Below are 17,670 nucleotides of genomic sequence, written 5' to 3' on the forward strand. Positions count from 1 at the left end.
TGGGTGCTCACCTCGGCATGAGTTTAATATACAAACACAATTAGCAGATCAAATGTGCACTAGAGCAGGAAGTTTGTAATACTAAAAACTTCTTAAGAAAATAAAAAAAATAATGTAGCCTTAGGGCTCATAAATCCAAAAGACTCAGAAAAAAAAAAGTTAGCTTACCTTATAGTAATGTTGTGGGCTTATAAACTAGCAATGAACTTCTCAGAACCTTAAAAAAAATAGTAACCTTACCTTATTTGTAAAACAATAAGGTAACTAGCAATGGTTCCATATTTGTAAAACAATAATAAACTTACCAGCCTACAACTATACTAAGAAAAAAGAAATAATAAACAATACTTATGAGCCCGCTTGCGAGCTTATAAGAAGGCAAGCCCCACACAAAAATATTTTCTACCAAAAAAGATACAAAATTTTTAATATATATTAAACTTTAAACTAAATATTAATATTCTAATACTATATCATCAAAAGTTAAATGATATTTTGATACATTAAATTTACATATTATTTATTTCCTTTCAAAATCAATATTTTTTTCACCTCTTTCAAATCATATTAGATATAATAATTACACTCTTACCTTAATTTAAAAAAAATACTATATTTTTTACAGTCTAATTCAAGCTATCTAAAATATGGCTAGAAATAGAGCAAACTAGTGATGTTCAAGACTTAAAATACTCTAAACAAAACGGGTCTTGCATTCTTGGGGCATAAAACTATGAGAAAATACTCCACAAAATAGTCCAATTTTGTCTAGCGGGATGATTTCTCGCTTGAAATTAGTCTCTCTAAGTCAATTTTTTTTAAAAAAAAATAGAAATTTTTTATACATTAACTACCACAGTTATAAAAAGCTTCGTTTAAAGTCGTAGACAAAAATAGACATAAAATTAGTCTCAAAGTCAAAATTGATAACATGCAAAATTTAATAGAGTAAAAATAAAATATGTATATATAGTATGGATTATAGAACCATTATATCATTCAATTCTCAAGCTTGATTCAAGTTTGATCTAATCATCTGACGGCTGAGATCGTATTTGGACGCATTAAAACTCCTCACTCCTAAAACCCTAGCTCTCCTCTCTCCTTCCCTCTTCCACAAAATCCTACTCGCCTTCCTTTTTCTTATAAACCCTAAGGCCGGCCGGAAACTAGGGTTTAGGGTTGTGGCGATCTCTCTACATGGCGGCCCTCTACCTCGTCTTCGAGTCGGCCTCCGGCTACGCCCTGTTCCACGCCTACGGCCTTGACGAGATCGGCCAGAACACCGAGGCCGTTCGTAACTGCGTCCTCGACCTTACCCGCTTTGGGAAGGTCGTGAAGCTTGTCGCTTTCACCCCGTTCGCTTCCGCCCTTGATGCCCTTAACCAGTGCAATGCTATCTCGGAAGGCAAAAACTCGGAAACTCTAATCTTTTTTTTTCTCATCGAAGGTCATGGCCTTATTGGTTTCTGAGGTGATTTTTAGGGATAATGACCGACGAGTTGAGGAACTTCCTGGAGATTAACCTCCCCAAGGTGAAGGATGCGAAGAAAGCTAAGTTTAGCGTCGGCGTTGCTGAGCCGAAGGTTGGGTCGCAGATCTCCGAGGTGACTAAGATTCCATGCCAGTGTAATGAGTTCGTCCTGGAGCTACTTCGTGGTGTAAGATTGCATTTTGATAGGTTTATCAAGGACTTGAAGGTGCGTTTTCTTAATTTTTAATCTCTGATGCGAGTTTATGGGTTTTTTGTTTTGTTTTAATTCTTTTGTTTCTTATTGTTTGTTGCAGCCAACAGATTTGGAGAAGGCACAGCTTGGTTTGGGTCATAGTTACAGTCGAGCGAAGGTTAAGTTTAATGTTAATCGGGTTGATAACATGGTTATCCAGGCCATTTTTTTGCTTGATACCCTGGACAAAGATATCAACACCTTCTCGATGAGGGTCAGGTAATAGATTGGGGGACTAGGACTCTCCAGGAGTCTGCTCGCATTGTTATGATTACTACATTTTATAGTAGTGGAGAGTGTTTGATGTGCCTTGACTTGCATGAAATCTAAAAGCAGTTTGAAAGTATGTTCATTAAAATTCTATTGACCATTTCTATGCTAGAAGAGTTATTTATTTAGTTTCTTTAATGTTATCGATAGTCCACAGTCCACTTATAACATTTATACAATTTAACTTACTATTATAGCTCCCTAACACTGAAACTACTTTAGTTTTGTATGGCAAATGTTTGTTAAGCTTATCGGGCTCCTTACATAGTTCCATTTGTCTGGAATGGAATCCGAACACTACTATTTTTCTTTAAAGACTGTTATTGTTTTTCTTTAATCTCATTTCCTCTTTAAGAGTCTCATTTTCATCTGACTTGCACTAAAAGAAAAAAATGTCTCTTAGTTTAATTTTATTTTAGTGTCTAATCTGAATCGCAACTTAACAGAGGATCTTAATAAAATGTTGGTTTGTGAATCCAAGGTACAAAAAAGAAAAATAGCGTGTTCTTGTTGATACTTGAATTGATACTAAACCATATTTCATATAATTGTATTTTTTGCAAATGAAGTGTTGGGAATTTCTTTTTGTTGTTGAGCATGATTAACTTGCAAAGTTACAAATGCTGTTGTTTCAAATGTGTTTGGTCAAGCTTATTGTTAGGGTACAAGATTTGTCATTATTTCTTTTGCATACTTATATTCTATTACCCTCTGCTGTGAGCTTCTAGTTAAGATTGTAATAAGTGATTAAAATCTTTTTCATTTTATTTGACTCCATTGTGCAGAGAGTGGTATTCCTGGCACTTTCCAGAGCTAGTGAAGATTATCAATGACAACTATCTATATGCCAAAGTTGCAAAGTTTGTTGAGAACAAATCTGAATTAACTGAGGATCATATTCCAGCCTTGGAAGACATAGTTGGAGATGAGGACAAGGCAAAAGAAATTGTTGAAGCAGCGAAAGCATCCATGGGTAAGTATGAATCCAAAATTCCTTTGTAATTGGAAAGTTTATGCTACCTTATTTATTTGCTTTCCCTCACTTTTCAGGTCAGGATCTTTCTCCAATTGATTTAATTAATGTTCAGCAATTTGCTCAGAGGGTTATGAATCTCTCCGAGTACAGGAAGAAGCTCTATGACTATCTGGTTACAAAAATGAATGATATTGCACCAAATTTGGCTTCTTTAATTGGTGAAGTTGTTGGTGCACGTTTGATTTCTCATGCTGGCAGTCTTTCAAATCTAGCCAAGTGCCCTGCTTCCACTCTTCAGATACTTGGTGCTGAGAAGGCACTTTTCAGGTTTGCTCACCACCTAACTCCAACTTTTGTTCTCCTAAAAAAATTGACTAAATGTCTGGGTCTATGCAAGTTGTTCTACATGTGATGTGCCTGAAACTATATATTATCAATGCCTATTGTGATTTCTTAATGAAATAGTGGAAGGCTTAAAGAATATAGCATTTTGCAATTGTGCAGATATCTGTTTGATATTTCTTTTTACTCATTCATCAAGATTTGTTATCCTGAAGTTTTATCAGAAAAGCCAGCTCTTTTAAAGTGAACTTGCCAATTATTTGGTGACAATTGTGTTACTTTTATCTTTTGGTTATAGAGCATTGAAAACCAGAGGAAACACTCCAAAGTATGGTCTCATATTCCACTCATCTTTCATAGGCCGAGCATCTGCTCGGAACAAAGGTCGATTAGCTCGCTACCTTGCGAATAAGTGCTCCATTGCATCACGTATTGACTGTTTCTCAGGTTAGTGGTCTAACTTTAGTCCTATTACATATTCTACTGGCTTTTCCAAGTTCTGACAATTTAAATACATTTTAGAGACGAATACCACTGTTTTTGGAGAAAAACTTCGTGAACAAGTGGAGGAGAGACTAGACTTTTATGATAAAGGCGTTGCTCCTCGCAAGAATCTTGATGTGATGAAAGCTGCCATAGAGAGTGTGGTGAACAATGGCTCTCTGGAGGCTGATGGTAAGGGCATCTATTGACTGCATTTTCATTACCTAGATTTTAACTCTTCTTCTCAAAGAGGAAATTGGCTTGCTAATTAAGTGACAATTTTTGCAGAAACTGCCTAATGTTTTGGTATTTGTTGTTGAGATCACTAGAACAGAGAACTAGCTAAAGAATATTTTCTGGACTCTGCAACTCATTTGTTCAAGAAATGTCCTGACTCCTGGTTCCTGTAGTTATATCGTTTTCGCTACTTTAATTTCTGCTATTTTAAAGCAGTTTCTTACAGTCGTGAATTAAAATTCTTAATTATAACTGCTAACAAAACTCTAAAACTGAATCTGTTTTTCAAACCCTGCACCTTTATTAGTTTCAATACACTCCCGATTGTTGTATTTCATTGCATCCTCTTTTAAGCTTTTGAAGCTTCTGTTGATCATGGAGACTCAATTCCTTCTCTCTTGTCAAACAATTGGTCTGCTCTCTCAGTCATTTGTGCTACTGTATGGGCTCAATTCTGTTCTCGTCATATAGGTCTATCAGAATCAGAATACAAAAGTTTTAGGGTTACTTATGAATGCTTTCTGGAGGGAATCTGACCAGCAATACCTGATTCTCCAAATCACCAGTCTAGCAGAATCTGAATACAAAAGTTTTAGGGTTCCTTAAGAATGCTTTCCAGAGGGAATCTGACCAGCAATACCCGATTCTCCAATTCGCATCCATGGAAAGTAGGTCGAAGTGTAAAAAGTTGCCTTTGTTTATCATTATTGGTATTGTATCTATGGCAATCCAGAGTAGGCATAAGTAACATTCTTAACTAGAACCACCCTTTTCACAACCTGAAAAATGAAGGCAAGGTTCAGCCTGGATTGTAATCAACACATTGCTGCCAGAATGATGATTTAGGAAGATTCCTGGATATTGAGAAATGAAATGAAGGCATTAATGTGGAAGGGTTCAAGCTTTATGTTCAAGTAAAGCCCTCCACTTGAATTTTAAGGGGGTTGTAGGCAAGATTTAAGGTTAAAGATGTAAACCTAGTATGTATATTGCATTGAGTCCCACATTTGTGATAAAATACTTCTTTTGTGATCTTTATTATAAATCCATAGATACATGTAATAAAATACTTCTTTTGTGATCTTTACTCTAGATAGAGAAAATGGTTAATGATTTGGATCACGATTCTAATAATCAGGATCAATGTACTTGTTCAGTTCTCATTTTCCATGTTTGCACGCAGAGGGAGGAAAGAAAGAAGTTTCAGAAAAGAAAATTAAAAAGAAGAAATCAAAGGCCGAGGCAGTGGATGATGATGTGCAGATGGAAGATGGAATTGTTGAGCCAGAAACTGAGAAGAAGAAGAAAAAGAAGAACAAGGTCGAACAACAGGAGCAAACAGTGAATGGTGTCAATGGTCATGAGACAGAACAAAATGGAACCTCCTCTAAGAAGAAGAAAAAGAATCGTGAACAGGTAGAAGATAGTGATGCTCAAGTGGGGAAGAAGAAGAAGAAAAGGACAAAAACTGAAGATGATGAGTAGTTTGAAGTAATTTTGGCAAGCGTTTATTTATGTAGACTAGTTAATCAGGTTGCTATATATACTCTACTCCTGAAGTTTGCGATTTTGGCCCTATTCTAAGCTTTTGAATCTTATGGTCCGTGATCTGAAAATTTGACATGCTTCGTTGTTTATGGGTTTTTGCATGATGCTTAGGAATATTATGGTTTATGCAAATTGCATCTTAATAGGTAAGGCGCCCTGTAATTGATTTTTGCGCTCAATCTAATAGGGATGATCATTCCACTAATTACCCATAGTCGCACAGCAAATTGTTTTTTTTTATCCTGTTTTATGTGATGCAACTTGAATCAAAATCATGGTTGTTTGGTTATCATTTTTGTTTGGCAGATGCCCCTAGTGTTATATCGTAGGGCTTTTGTAATCAATTGGTATTTTTGAAGAGCTCCTCAATCTGTCCATTACCAGTGACAAAGGGGATGAGTGCATTTTGAAATGCAATTACTATCCTGAATAGAATAAGGATCCACTTTCCACTAATTTTTTTTTTAATGTTTAATACCCTTTAAAGCCCTAATGGTGTTTGGAAGGTTATGGTGCAGAGAGATCTTCATTGCTGAATCAGGTGGACTATCTGGCTCAAGTAGTTTTCCTGCCGTCTCTTCTTCATCCTCTTGTACATGATTCCAAGCTAATTATATACAATAGCTGCTGCACACACCTGTACCCTTTCCTATGGACTTCATGGATAGGAGTGAAATTGGAGCTAGGCATTGAAGGAGCTATTGCTTGCTGTCGGTTAACACTAGAGGAATCAAAAGGTGGAGTGTTGGGTTCTCGACCAGTTGAAGCAAAACTAGAGTTATTGTTGGTAGTAATATTATAATGGTTCCTGACAGCAGCAGAGTGATAAGTAGGTAATGAAGATCTGTGATAAAAAGATGCTCCACCGCCTGTGTGGCCGTCGTCAATTCCTTCGAGTTTCATTCTTACTAATGTGCTACCAAGGTGGGATACTTAACGCGTTAGCTACAACACTGCATTGCATGGGTCGATATGCACAATGTTTATCTGTACCTTCTTCATTCAATTAATAGAATCCATAACATATTCTCACATCTTAGCAACGAACACGGCTTTCATTAAATTTCTGCGGATAAAACATGTGAACCATTGGCTAAATATCATCTCTCAAGACCACTAATGAAACTCTAAATAAAGTAATCTTCAGTAAAAATTATATTCTTAATAAGCATTAGAGACTTTAGCACCTCAAGGTAAGTCACAAGTGACAGTGGTCTCTTATTTAAATTTATTTAACTCCTCTATTACATTAGTATATCCCAAATCATCAAATCGCAGACTCAGGCCTTCCTAAAAACTATCCCAGTTCCTCTCGGTAGTCATGGAACTGACACTCAGCTTTGCCATCCAAAAATAATGATGCATAGAGGACCTTCTGTTCCTCAAGAATAGGTGTGAACACACAAAATCTCTTGCATCTCCTGCACCATGCTCTCGGATTGTCACCCGTGAAGTGAGGTACCTCGATCTTAGGGAATTTCAGAGCACCATCAGGTTCACCAATGACGCAGTTGAACTGATCCGCTCCCATAGTAGTTGGTTCAGATGGCTCCTCTCTAGTGGCAAGTGGAGGTTTTGATGATTTGAGTGATGTGAATGGGTAGACTCCTGAGGTTTCACCATTATCCACTACTTTTCCTTTCGTTTGCATCTCATCAAACTCCCAAAATAAGACTTCAATCTGAAAGCAAACCTGAGATTGGAGGTGATCCATGGACAACTTCATTGATTCTGAATGCGATTGAAGCTGCTCCCTTAGATCTTGGATTCATTTCTCATTCTTCTATAACAGCTCTGCCAATGTCGCTAAATGGGTAGATTCCGCCATGGATGCTTCGATTCCTACTTGAGCTGACCACAAAGGACCGATGACGGCTGCCTTGGTACCAGATGCAACAATCAGATACCAAAATCTTCACATCCTTGCTCTAATCCCTCAGATTCAGACTCTCTCTCTCTCTCTCTCTCTCTCTCTCTCTCTCTCTCTCTCTCTCTCTCTCTCCATAACTGACTCACGTGCTACCCACATGCTAACTTAAGGACTCGTATGAAAGACAATCAATTGATACATGATGTTTTTGTAAAACTGCAGTCCCTCGTGCAACAGATACGGGATTAAAACGTAAATCTCTACTTCTTCTCCAACGGTCTGCTACCCAATTATTAAAGTAATACATGCAAATGACTAGAACACCCCGTCTAAAATATGTATCACATATTTTCAAAGAATATCTTTCTATTTTATTTTATTATTATAAGGGTAATATTACATAGCTATTAAATCATTTTAAACAATTTGTACGAGGGCCAAATAATATTTTCTTAATCTAAATTTTATTTTAACTATGATTAATTAAATTTAATTGACAAAATGATATATTTGAAAGAGTTTAATAATTTCGGTGATGATTATGATATTTTGATGAATGTAGTAGTAATTATGATATTTGAGAAGTTCACTTTAGCATTTGTGTAGAATCCCTAAATTTTAAATCTCATAGAATTCATCTATGGTAGCATAATGCTGCTATCAAGAGCAAATCACTTTTGATTAATGTGAGACCTTAGCAGCTCCACCAGAAGACTCTTTGTAGTCCAAGTAACGGTCATGTACTATCCTTAGAAGAGAACCAGGTGGGAATCTTCCTAATTGGTAATTTATAATGCTTCCCCTTCTCCACCACTTCTGAATTCAAATGGTAGCAGCACCTGCCAACCAAATGATATAACTTTTGTTAGGAAACCTTAGATTTCACCAAGCTAAACAGTTTCTGCCATGACAGAATTTCTTTACTCTGGTTATACTTGATGATCTGCAAAAGAAGCGTTTGATGTACAAAAAGTCAGGCATTATACATTCTAGATCACTCTAATCATCCGGGAAAGTGCAGTTTCTCTCCCATTGTCAGAAAATTCTCTGAGAACTTGTTCCACTTCATCCACCACCCCGAGTCTATGGAACCACCCGGCCAGGACTTGGGATGCTTCCTGAGCGATTATGATGCCATCTTCCTCCAGCTCCAACAAAAAGGATAGAGCTCTTTTAAGGTTGTTCTCCTTCTCATAAGCACCCAACATTAACGCAATGCATTTATCGGATGGTTTCATCCTGGCACTTCTCATATTTTCTAGCACACTACGAGCTTTTTCACTCTGTCCAGCCACACAATAAGCATTCACAAGAAGAGCACAAAACTTACCATCAGGAACTATTCCTGCAAATTGTATGGCATCAAAAATTCTTTGAGCTCCATTAGAATTGCCAATGGTAGAGTATGCTCTTAACAGTGCCTTGTAAACTTCCTTTCCTGCGTATATCTCTTGGGCTTCCATTTCTTTAAGTAATCTCTCTGCATACTCTAGCATATTGGCCCTTATATAGGACATGATCATCGAGCCATACGCTCGTTTATCCAGATGTAATCCAAGCAACTTAATCTCTTCAAAAGCTTGCTTGGCCCGGTTAAGATCTCCAGACTTACTGTACATATGAATCAGGACAGTCAGGATCACCTGATCACATGGGAAACCTCTGCTCTTCATGGCCTGTAGTGCATCTTCAGCATGCTGCAAGAGATTGTGCTTCCCATAAATGTGGATAAGTTTGGTATAGTCACGGATATTAGCTTCGAAAGAATCCTCCAGCAGGGCATATTCCATTACCTGAGAAGATGACATGATGTAAGTAACTTATGTAGATATATATTTAGGTGATCATCTGGAAGATATTATGCACATAGGTGCTAAGAATCTGCTCAAATGCCTGTTCTGCCGAGACCGGTAAAAGAGCAAGTAACATTCCCATGCAGCTGTGGGTTCCCCCTGCATATGATTGCTTCTGGCTCAAAACGTACCATTTTCCGTGTTCAATGAGAGGGATCGGTTTGGTTACTTAGGAATCACAAGCAAAGCAATCTACGCCATCATCGAACGAAGGAGCAAGAATAATAATACAGTCTATAATGCAAAGATTGCAATTTTCATAACCCAAGAGGTCAGTCAGGTCAGGAAATACAGCCCGATCTCCAAATTCTTATTCAGAGGCCCTTTTAGGAGCTCTATCTTCATTTTCGATTAAAAACTCTCCATACTATTTGTTTCTATCAGGGACTTAAAAGATTTAAGCGGTGCTTTGGAAGACCACGTCAAATCCAACCAACAAGCTGAAGTGTTGCACGACTCAAACTTTCGAGAGAAGGATGTGCTCGTGAGTCAAGAGCAAGGAGTAGTTAAAATACTTAAATTGATAATTCTGATCCCAAACCCATCAAAAAGTTGAAAGCAATACATCACAACACAAACTGGTTTCTACATTAAATGTTTGCACATACAGATAATTGGTCAAATTCTTAAGAATTAAAGCTTATTTCTACATGCATTTCTCAGACCTGGATAGCTCAATAGGAACTTCTTTGAGTAGTCAAAGTTCGTCTTTGATGTGTCTTAGTCGTAGTAAGTAGCACTTCCAAAATAGCAATGTGACAATACAACTCCATCAATCGAACATCATAACTGTACAAAAAAGTAATGTAACGAATATTTTGGTCTGTTATTTTATGAAATGATCAAGAAGCACAAATTTGCAGTATGAAGATGAAACATAGCAAGTATTTCCAATTTCATAAGCACTGCAAACTAAAGGTACATAGATGGGAAATAAATAGTCACGCCACAGGATGTTACGTCAGATCTTTTAAAACAAAGAATCTAATTGCACAGATGTGAATATACACACTGATTGAATCACCGGAGGCAAAAAAATATACAGGGCAAAAAGTAACAAACTGACCTCCATAAGGAAAGGATTCTCAATCCTTGTCATCTCTTTCAGAACAGACAACCAATCAGCCCTTCTGGGCTTCATTGCCTTGACCCAAGCAGCCAAGAGGAGAGGAAAACTTTCATCCTTAGAAGAGAAACATATGATGCGCTCCATGAGAGCCTTGCAACGGTTAGACATCTTTGGAGAAAGCTTAGAAATGGCCTTTTTCTGATCCTCTGTTATTTCAAGTGCCACATTAGTCCATTTAATTTTTTCTTCTTCTTTTATATCACATTCCTTCATTTCTCCATCATGGCCAACTGTCATAGCTTGGAATAAGGAGATATGATGGACAGATTTATTATGAGGCAGTGAAGCATCGCGACTGGAGAAAGATGTATAGGAGAGTTGATGAAAGGTTCTAGTGGTGGCAGTGGTCAATATGCTGAATGGGCAGAAGTGGGACAACATGAGCGAAGAAAGGAAACTCATGGCATGAAGTAAATGATATATGAGATAATATATTATTAACTGTGAATTGAAAAAGAAAAGGACATGAAAGCAAATCAACAAGGAGAAAGGAGAAACAAAATTTACTATCAAGAATTGGTTCTGACTTTAATCTGACTGTCTCAGTAGATAAATATTTTGTTAGTTTTATTGGAGTAAAAAGATACTCGAGTTAAGACTGTAATAGTAGTAGCATTTTGTTCCTCCATTACCACACCTGCAAAAAAAAGAAAACCAGTTGAATTCCATTTGAATTATTGCACATGGAAAGTTATGCTCAGACCATCTAGACATCTTCCAAAGATGAGGAAAATCAAAGAGGAAGAAATGAAGAATAAGCAGTACTAATAATTTATGATTTACCTTCTGAAAGCTTGTTCAGGCTATTATATCTAATGTGGAAGTAATAAGAATCAAAAGTATAAATCATCACTAGACCAACAAATATTGTTACAAGTAATTTAAGTCGGTTAAGTGCGGAAATGAGGAAGTTACAAATTCTATCATATAAGCCCAGTTGTCCATCTGTGATTCTCAAAGATTTACAAATTATCTGAAACTATATATCCAAAAAGCAGTAATTTCATATAGCATGATGTTTCCTTTCGATTAAGAGAGGAGCCTCAATTAAAGGGGAATAAGAAGAAAAACTTATATGAACTGTTTGGTTGAGAGTTTTACTAGATGTTGCATTACTAGATACAATATCTAATCTAAAAATTATTGTTTAGTTTAGTACACAGAATATAAAAGGCGGTATTTTAAAAAACTAATTAGACACACATGCAGTTTTTTGACATCCACTTGAATTAAATGGATACCAAAAGAGTACATCTAGCTATCCCAAACTGATTCATCTTTATCTTTTTATCCCAATCCTAACTCAACCCCAACCAACCTCTCTCCTCTTCTCTTATTTTCATCCTCAATTCTAACTCATCTTTCCTCCCCTAAATATGTCATTATGAAATATAACTAATCAAACATGTATTTAACAAATACATCATTACAAAATACAATCAACCAAACAAGTAATTTATTTCTTTAGATACAATATTTAGAGAAACATGTATATCTTAATACACATGTATTTCTAAATACAAAAAAACCAAACAACCCCATAATGATTTGAAAGGCACCCACCGCCACAGCATAGTGCCTAGATGATATGCAGGCGCATATGTGTATGCGCAGTCCAGTATTTTTATATAAAAACAAATTAAAAATAACTATATATGATATGTAATATATCATAATATAGTAAACATAAACTTTCTAGTAGTTCACTACACCAAAATACAAAGTAACTGATCACAATTCACAATTGACATACTACAAAACTCATTAACACTTAGCAGTGATCTACATTCATTGTGGCATATAGTAAAAACCCAATTTAATTATTGTTCTTTCCGTTAAAAGTTGGGAAAATTCTCATTAGTATACTAACAAGTAACAATTAACGAACATGAAGGACTGCAGTCTGCGGTTGGTGGTATGCGCAGCACACACACACACACAGAGCTGCGGGTGGCCGCCGGTGAGGTGGGGCTGTGGGATCCGGAGGGGGCTGAGAGTGAGACTGAGAGTGAAAGTGTGAGGAGCGAAAGAGAGATCATACCTTCCGCTGCCGCAGGAGAGAGGAGAGAGCTAGAGAGTGGAGACTGGAGAGGGGGAATCAAGAGAGAGGATAAGGGCTCGAAACTGTGACGGACTTTCTTTTTCAATCTATTGCCGGTAAGTCACTAGACCCGAGCCACCTTTCTTTACCCGCTAGTCAGACCCGACCCGTTATCCCCAGCCCAATTTTATAATCGATGGACGAGGAGATGAGAGGAAAGAGCAGAGAGAAAATAATTGAAATGATAATTGATTATAGTAATACCTTAGAAAATTAATTAGTAAATATAAATGTATTGAATGGTAGAGGAGAGGAGAGAGGAGAGAAAATTATGTATTAGTAAACTAGTATTGAGATAAACTATTGTTTGTTTGATTATTATACTAGAATAAAGAGACTTATACTAGGCTGGCAAAATAGATTGCCAAAAATAATTGGATAAATATTAAATAGTATAGTTGGTTAAAATAGTTTCTATTAATCTAGCTAATCTAGGTCGAATCCTACCTACTAAATGTCATTTTTTTCTTAAATGTTAGTCATATCATAATCAGCCCACATAAGCCTGCAAGCCGAGCTCGAGCCTCATTGAGCTGAAGAGGAGCCGGGCTGAGCCAAACTTTTAACTCGAATCGAGCTTGAGTCGAGTTGAGATTTTCTTCCTCTCGAGCCGAGTTGAGCTAGCCTAGCTCGCTCAACTTGGCTCATTTACACCCCTAGCTTATACCATAAGTGAATAGGCATCATGGAAAGCAACTACGAAAAGATAGATACTTATTCAAGCATGGGTATTTTGAAATGTGGCCAGTCCAATCTTATGGTAAATAAAAAAAAAATGCTTTTTATGCTAATCCAATCTTATCGGTCCAAAGGTGCATAGACACTTAGCCCGTCCATATAATCATGCCCAACCAGCCATCCGTCCATAATTTGCCCACCTAATAATATAGACATGGATTGGACTAGGTTAGAAAACTTGAACATATATAGAGCAATACCTTTTATATTATATTATATTTTTGTTATGTTTTAAAATTTGATTAAGTGGATTGTTATATACTTTGAACTTGTAGAGTTTAATTCTGAGTTATGATACTATTATATCTTTTTTAAAAACATAAAGATTTCTATTAGTTTATATTTTTACAATATTTATATATCTATAATTGAATTAAGCCTTCTTTTAAACTTGATTTAAGCCTAAATCAAGCTTGATTCAATTCAAATTTGCTCCGACTCGAAATAAGGCTTGACTAAGACTTAAAATTGCTTATTGATTGACTCGTTTAGGCTCGAGATTATAATTGGTTTGAATTGAAATGATTTAAATTTAATTTGACCACAAATCTATGTGCAATTTTTTTTTCAATTCAAGTTTGATTAGAGCTAGGCTCGATTAAGCTTGACTCGATTATACCCCTAAAAAATATGCTTCTATCAATTTTCTTATAGTTAGGACTCTTAAGAAAATAATTGTTGTTTTCAAATGTAAAAGTTCAATGATCTCAGTAGCAATAATGACTAGATATTTCTCAATAGATAGAAACTATTTTGAATGCACAATGTTGCTATAAACATGGACCGAAGTTTCAACCGATCTTGATCTGCATCAATTGAAACATATCGATATTGGCCAACCATAGTCGAAACCAATGTTTATACTAGTTTTTAGGTTGGGAGTTGAGACAAGCCAATTGGGTCGAAACAGACTAGTATTAACTAGTCTGATCCAACCCAAATCTAAAATATGTATGAATATTATTTCTTCTTTCTCACTCTCAACTCTTCTCCCGCGACTTTTTCTCTCTCGATGCATCCCTTTCTTCTTGATGTGACAAAGGCGAGCAATGACAAGTAATTTTCTAGTGAGATCACCTCCGGCAAGTAATTCTATGACGAGGTGAGGTGCTTTTTCCTCTAATTTTTTGTTAGGATTTTTTTCTTTTATTTTTTCATCTCTCCTCTCCTCTCCTCCCTCCATTTTTTCTCCCTGTCGTAGTGTTGTTGCCTTGTCTTTGTTGTTATAGTAGTAGTAGAGAGAGAACAGATTAAAGAGAGTAAGGGATAGGTGATTTATCTTTTTTTTTTATATATTTTTAATATTTTTCTTGCATTTTATAATAATTTCTAAAATTTTATGTAAATAAAAAAAAACTTATGCTGAAACAACCAATACAACTAATACAGCTGATTAATACTTGATAATGAATCGGATATCTAAAAAATCCCGGACGCCATCCCAATGGTGATTAGTAGCGCAATGTGGCTACGGGTTAAAGTACCTATGAAAGAGACAATATGACATTTTACCAGTTTAATGAGTTTCCATGATAGTACACTTTTAACAGAGATTAATTTTTTTTATATTAATTTATTCAATATGAGATGTTTTGAATAATTTATAATTTAATTAGCATATATTGGATTTTGAAATTCAGTACAAGAGATAATAAAATTATTTAATTTCTAAGATGGCTTATATATTGTTACAATCTTTTTTCTTTTACTATATGTATCACATGTTATATTTATTATTAGACATATTCTTAATAGAGTGAGTTACTTACTAGGCATCTAGCTTATAATGACTTATTATTTTGAAGAAATTTAAAAGGCCAATTAAGGGGGACTCTAAAGGCTGAGTATATTTTCGATGTGTTAATATATTTTTAGGATCTAATTATTATTTGGGCTTTCATGTTTCTTCATATTTTATCCTAGATATTCGCGATCATTATGTTCCTAGATTGGGGCGTGACAGAGGGGATGAGCTCCCAAGCTACAATGAGTGAGCCTCCATTATTCTTCCTCGGGATAGCACCTGCCCCACTTTGGTAAATGTCCTTTGAGATCGATCCATTTGTATTCACTTTAATCAAGCCCAAAGGAGGTCTAGATTTATTTTATTGCTCAAAGAGGAGACATTTTCTTCTCTCCCTATAAAATCAACATTCCTTTTTTTTAATATAAAAGAGTCGAAAACTCAGCTAAGGCTTAGAACCCGATCAGAAGTCCTATCAGTTGAGTCCAAAATATGATATTAGTTAGCTCATAAGGTATTAGGATAAATCCTCCCACCATCCCCTCCCCCTACAAGATTCCCCAAGTTACCTTTCGACCTATTTTAACTGCTTAGTCAATAGCTAAATTCCCCTCCTTATAGGTATGTGGTATCTTTACATTATCAAAGAAAGAGAATATCTAAAAGCATTCACAATGTTGCAAATGCGCTAGAGGATTAATTCCTCCCCCCGTAAACACCTTTACAAGTTTTAAAGTGAGTTTCAACTCTGAGCGGACTGTACTGATTAACTACCTCCTGAAGGCCTATTAGCATCATCCAGGCTTCATTTAGTAGAGGAGAGTTGCAAGGAGTCGGTTCCACCCTCGCCTATCGAAATCCTTAGTGACAAACCATGCTTCCCCTCAGTAGTCTTTCTCCACATAAGACTCGTTTGTGTTGATCATCATTCATCCCACTGACAGTGGCTCCCATTAGATTTTGACTGTGCATTAAGCCACTGTTACTTCATGGCCAACCCCAACTGGTAGTCGGTGATGAGATAGACTGCCTGGTCGGCCACCTATTGTGGTGGGGAGGTCTCCTATTAGAATTCCTTCACATTCCATGGTTTCCATATTTTCCACACTGTAGCAACAAAAGTACCTAAAATGAGGCCATTATGCATTAGGTTAGGGTCCTAGACCTTAGTGATCAAGTCTAGGTAAATTAAGTCTAGAGGTTTAAATGAGCCGAGCCTGAGCGAGCCAGCTCCTACTTAAGCTCGGCTCGAAATGAATTTCGAGCCTTAGAATTGGGCTCCGGCTCAGCTCAGCTCAACTCGAGCCGAGATCGAGCCGGGCTAGACCGAGTTCGAGCTGAGCTTAAGCTTGAAATGAGCTTATTATCAAGCTCATTCAAGCCGAGTTGCCATATCGAGCCCAAGCCGAGCATCACAGCAGTTTGAGGAGTCCGCCAACCCCCACGACTTTGGTCTCTTCTATGAACTGTTGTTGCGGCATAGCAGTAGGAGCCATAGGAGCTCTTTTCTAAAGGACGTTGTCATTGCCCACATCATCGAAGAAGGTGGATTGGCTTGGCGCGAGATAGTAGAGGGTGGGCGCAGCGTAGCGCCCATGGGAGAAGGGTGGAGGTCCGACAATGAAGGCCTCAGATGACCATTGTAGCTAGTGGGTTCCATAGTGGCAGTCGGTCTCCCAGGCTCTTCTCTTCACTTGAGCACGTACTTGTTCTTCTTAGAGGAAGAGGGGATCTTGTCAAATTTTGTTTTGTTAGGCTACAGTAGATGTAATGAGACCTGATAGCCCAAACTAGGTTATTTAGTGCTACTGTGGTCTGGGGCTAATGGAGAGGCGGCGAAGCTGGAGCACGGAGCATCTAGGGGCACACATTGTCGAGGTGGGTCGTCGCGACCTCCCCAAAAGGCAAAGCGCGCTTGCACGGAGCGCGCAAGCTCGACTAGCTTGATCCCAAACTCATGGAGCTCGTCCCGGCCGTTGGAAGAGGGAGGCCCGATTCTGATGATGCGGAGGAAGGGAGGCCCACCAGGGTGGAGGGTGAGGGCTTGGATCAAGGCCGACCACTAGAGGCCTTGCATCAGAATGAAGTATGACATTTAAGAATTAAAAGCCTTGATTGTAATGCCTTAGAAAAGTGATGGATAAAGGACAAAAAGGAAAAGATGGCTTTCTACATGTAAGCGTACCCCACCGGTTGAGACACCTCTCATATATTAATTATTAAAAAATATGAATTGATTAAATGTCACCATCCTACACCGGTAGACAAAAAAAAAGAAGAATTACTCAGTGCGGCCTATTGAGCCGAGCCTGAGCGAGTCAGCTATAGCTCAGACTTGGCTCGAAATTAATTTTGTACCGATTTTGACGGTTCAAGCTTAGCTCATCTCTAACCGAGCTAAGCTGAGCTCCAGCCAAGCCGAGCCTAAGCCGTTCGTTAGACAGCCCTAATTAAGTCCCCTAGGTCCTCAATTATTTGAAAATGCTCTACAATAAGGCTTCGCACCTGAAGGGCATATATGAAATAATGGAACAAATGTGTCAAGCTTTTAGGAAATAGGCTTATACATAGGTAACAAGAAACGAATGTCAATCAAGCGGGTATGAAAGAGCTACAACAAAGACAAGTTAGAGAACAAACTCTAGTCTAGCT

At 37.3% G+C, this 17,670-nt stretch overlaps 2 protein-coding genes and 1 long non-coding RNA gene across 5 annotated transcripts; 1 reads left to right on the plus strand and 2 right to left on the minus strand.

The window, feature by feature from the left end:
* Positions 1-1,041: 1,041 nt before the first annotated feature.
* On the plus strand, positions 1,042-5,672 carry LOC140791133 (nucleolar protein 56-like). The gene is made up of 8 exons (XM_073141539.1): positions 1,042-1,408; positions 1,486-1,700; positions 1,789-1,946; positions 2,783-2,970; positions 3,048-3,300; positions 3,614-3,762; positions 3,838-3,990; positions 5,219-5,672. The coding sequence occupies exons 1-8, from the start codon at positions 1,201-1,203 to the stop codon at positions 5,518-5,520; spliced, it is 1,626 nt and encodes a 541-aa protein (XP_072997640.1). The 5' UTR covers positions 1,042-1,200; the 3' UTR covers positions 5,521-5,672.
* Positions 5,673-6,715: 1,043 nt separating this feature from the next.
* On the minus strand, positions 6,716-7,856 carry LOC140791134 (uncharacterized). Its single transcript, XR_012109527.1, has 2 exons — positions 7,277-7,856; positions 6,716-7,191 (listed from the first exon to the last, which is right to left on the minus strand). It is a non-coding gene; the product is annotated as an uncharacterized lncRNA (long non-coding RNA).
* Positions 7,857-7,999: 143 nt separating this feature from the next.
* Positions 8,000-12,561, minus strand: LOC140790180 (pentatricopeptide repeat-containing protein At1g01970). 3 transcript variants are annotated; one of them, XR_012109328.1, is made up of 4 exons: positions 12,477-12,561; positions 10,373-11,072; positions 8,378-9,246; positions 8,000-8,292 (listed from the first exon to the last, which is right to left on the minus strand). XR_012109328.1 is itself a non-coding variant. In XM_073140142.1 (4 exons), exons 2-3 carry the CDS (start codon positions 10,835-10,837, stop codon positions 8,443-8,445), a joined length of 1,269 nt encoding a protein of 422 aa, XP_072996243.1. In that variant the 5' UTR covers positions 10,838-11,072; positions 12,477-12,561; the 3' UTR covers positions 8,000-8,292; positions 8,440-8,442. The 3 variants fall into 3 exon arrangements, 2 of the variants coding, with proteins under 2 accessions (XP_072996243.1, XP_072996242.1); XM_073140142.1 differs by having other exon boundaries at positions 8,440-9,246; XM_073140141.1 differs by lacking the exon at positions 8,000-8,292 and having other exon boundaries at positions 8,361-9,246.
* Positions 12,562-17,670: the final 5,109 nt, after the last annotated feature.

This window comes from Typha latifolia, chromosome 6, assembly GCF_019914945.1.
Source record: "Typha latifolia isolate L0001 chromosome 6, TyphaL0001v2, whole genome shotgun sequence".
Classification (NCBI taxonomy): domain Eukaryota; kingdom Viridiplantae; phylum Streptophyta; class Magnoliopsida; order Poales; family Typhaceae; genus Typha; species Typha latifolia.

Bases quoted from the DNA above. Each gene is read 5' to 3' on its own strand.
- LOC140791133 (XM_073141539.1), top strand. From the start codon at position 1,201: ATGGCGGCCCTCTACCTCGTCTTCGAGTCGGCCTCCGGCTACGCCCTG. The intron at 1,701-1,788 runs GTGCGTTTTCTT...TGTTTGTTGCAG, and splicing joins GGTTTATCAAGGACTTGAAG to CCAACAGATTTGGAGAAGGC. The intron at 3,763-3,837 runs GTTAGTGGTCTA...AATACATTTTAG, and splicing joins ACGTATTGACTGTTTCTCAG to AGACGAATACCACTGTTTTT.
- LOC140790180 (XM_073140142.1), bottom strand. From the start codon at position 10,837: ATGAGTTTCCTTTCTTCGCTCATGTTGTCCCACTTCTGCCCATTCAGC. The intron at 9,247-10,372 runs GTCAGTTTGTTA...TCATCTTCTCAG, and splicing joins AGAATCCTTTCCTTATGGAG to GTAATGGAATATGCCCTGCT.